Genomic DNA, 2190 nt, shown 5'->3' with positions numbered 1-2190 from the left:
TTCAAGAGCGAAAAAAATCACGATGTCATATGAAACTTGAAATGTTTGGTATTGGATATTGTTGACAGATGACAATACGCCAATTAGCACAAATGGTACGTTTCGACAGTGCCTACAAGTGTGCCTACTGGCCGCTAAATGGCAATACCGGTTTCATATGTATACACCTGGTATATTGCTTGTTTAAAAATCAAATCTAATACAAAGTATGACGCATATTATATATTTACATATATTTTATACTAATTATTTATGCTTCTTAAGTACATATACATGAATTCTGATCAATATCGAGTTTGCTACAAATTTATTTTAGATCGAAAATAATATTGTTGAAATTGCTAAATTTGTCACCTCATTTTTGATATATTGTTGCAGAAAAAATTAAATTGAAAAAATGATAAGTTTGATTTCCTTAAAAATTTTATTTCCTTCAAAATTTGATGCGGAGAATCAAGTGTGCAAAAATTTTAACAAAAATACAGCGCATGTAAACGAAAATACTACTCGCTATTAGGCTTCATTATGAATTATTAAGCGTTTTTACGCTTGCAGTGTACGGGGTAATAAGCGAGTAAATTCTTCCTCTCAAAATTCGCTAAAGATTTTGAACTGAGGGGAATCTGTTTTCAATTTTCAAAAATTTGAATTTTCAAATCAAAAGTACAGCAGAACATATTAACCGATTTCAAATATTCTTTTTCTCACATTTTTCGGGTGCCAACTAACAATTATTTTCCTCTCAGCTCAAGCGATTCGATTAATTTTAACATTATCACTCCAACCTATTAATTTTTGTAATGAACGAGAAGAGTCAGAAACTGATTATAATTAGCTCATTTTCTGAAAAAATATAGCATTTCATTAATACAGTTGGGGTAAACTAGATTAAACATACCTTTGTAGTAGAAATCGTCGTCTTTTTTGTTAACATTCATTCTCATTGGATTTAATCCGCCTGGAAAAATCAGATCAGAATTGTGTCAGAACGTGAATGAAAACAAAATTCCTAAATAATATTTAGCATTGTTACAACTATTGTATTAAAATAATAATGAAAAAATGAAAATATGAGAAATAAATTACAATGAATAGGAATAAAGAAGTAAAACGTATATATTTTTATGGAGTAAAGTGGTGGGCACGTCAAAACATTTCGCTACAGCATGAAAGGAAGTAAGTACATTGAATGACATCAATAGAATGGTTTAATCCGGTGAGGAAGCAGGACGAGGCTAATCGCTTGGTTGAAAGGAGAAGAAGCCGAAGGACAACCTGCTTTAAGCCGTTTGTACGAATTTCAGAGTCAGAAAACCCGAAATGATCCTGTACAATGCGTATATACTTAATAGGGATAGAACTTTTTAAAGCCATTCCCTGTAATCCGCTTTTAGGCAAGAGTTACAAACCATTGTTGGGACAATTTTTTAAAAGGAACAGAAAAATGTGCAATGCCACTGGTGAAGACCCTCAACTTTTCTGGATCAGAGATCAGTGTTTGTTAGTTCTCAGATTCTAAATAGCAACGCAATTTTTAACTCCTAGGAAAAAATGAATTGGGAGAAACAACTCAAAATATTTCATTCGAGTCAACTGAGCAATCTTTATAGTAATTTTATGTCATCGCTTTCTCATGGACTCCATTACTTTTCCTTGGAGAATTAATATATTATAAAGTAGAAATGAAGATTTCCAGCTTAACTGTTTTTCCATAGTAAATTCCTGAGACAGTGCGAAGCCGAAATAAGAGTATTCCTTAGATTAGACTACAAAAATTAACTCTGCAATTCAATATTTCTTCAAACTTAAAAATATTACTATTTGAGTAATTTTAATGGATTTGCAATCTGAGTTTACTTTAAATAAATTTTCATTTTTGTGAATACATTTTAGAAGTTCTGCAAATAAGTTTTTAGCTGAATTAAGGAAAGTATAAAAAAGTACATACCTATCTAAAGAAAAAAGTATCTTCAAAAATAAAAATAAAATAATTTTAAAAATTAGCTTTTCGAAATCAGCCAAAAATGAGTTTTTAAATAAAAAGGTGATGCAAAAAATATTTCACACAAAAAAAAGAACATATTTGAAAGGAAAAATCCTTTCATGATTAAAAAAAAGTAAATAACTGAGCTCAAGACTGTGATTTTGAATGTTAGTCTATGAATTCGTCTTAGTTTGTTATATAATTTG

General features: G+C 29.9%; 1 protein-coding gene across 1 annotated transcript in view; it reads right to left on the bottom strand.

The window, feature by feature from the left end:
* Window positions 1-952, bottom strand: part of LOC117168987 (Fanconi anemia group J protein homolog) — a 31729-nt gene extending 30777 nt beyond the window's left edge. Inside the window, exon 1 of the mRNA XM_033355011.1 lies at window positions 899-952. Within this exon, the coding sequence (XP_033210902.1) occupies window positions 899-944 (46 nt within the window). The 5' untranslated portion in view covers window positions 945-952. The remainder of the gene's footprint in view (window positions 1-898) is intronic.
* Window positions 953-2190: the final 1238 nt, after the last annotated feature.

The sequence above is a fragment of the Belonocnema kinseyi genome, chromosome 3 (assembly GCF_010883055.1).
Source record: "Belonocnema kinseyi isolate 2016_QV_RU_SX_M_011 chromosome 3, B_treatae_v1, whole genome shotgun sequence".
Lineage (NCBI taxonomy): Eukaryota > Metazoa > Arthropoda > Insecta > Hymenoptera > Cynipidae > Belonocnema > Belonocnema kinseyi.
Note: the sequence above shows the minus strand (reverse complement) of the source record. Positions and strands in the feature narration are given on the sequence as shown.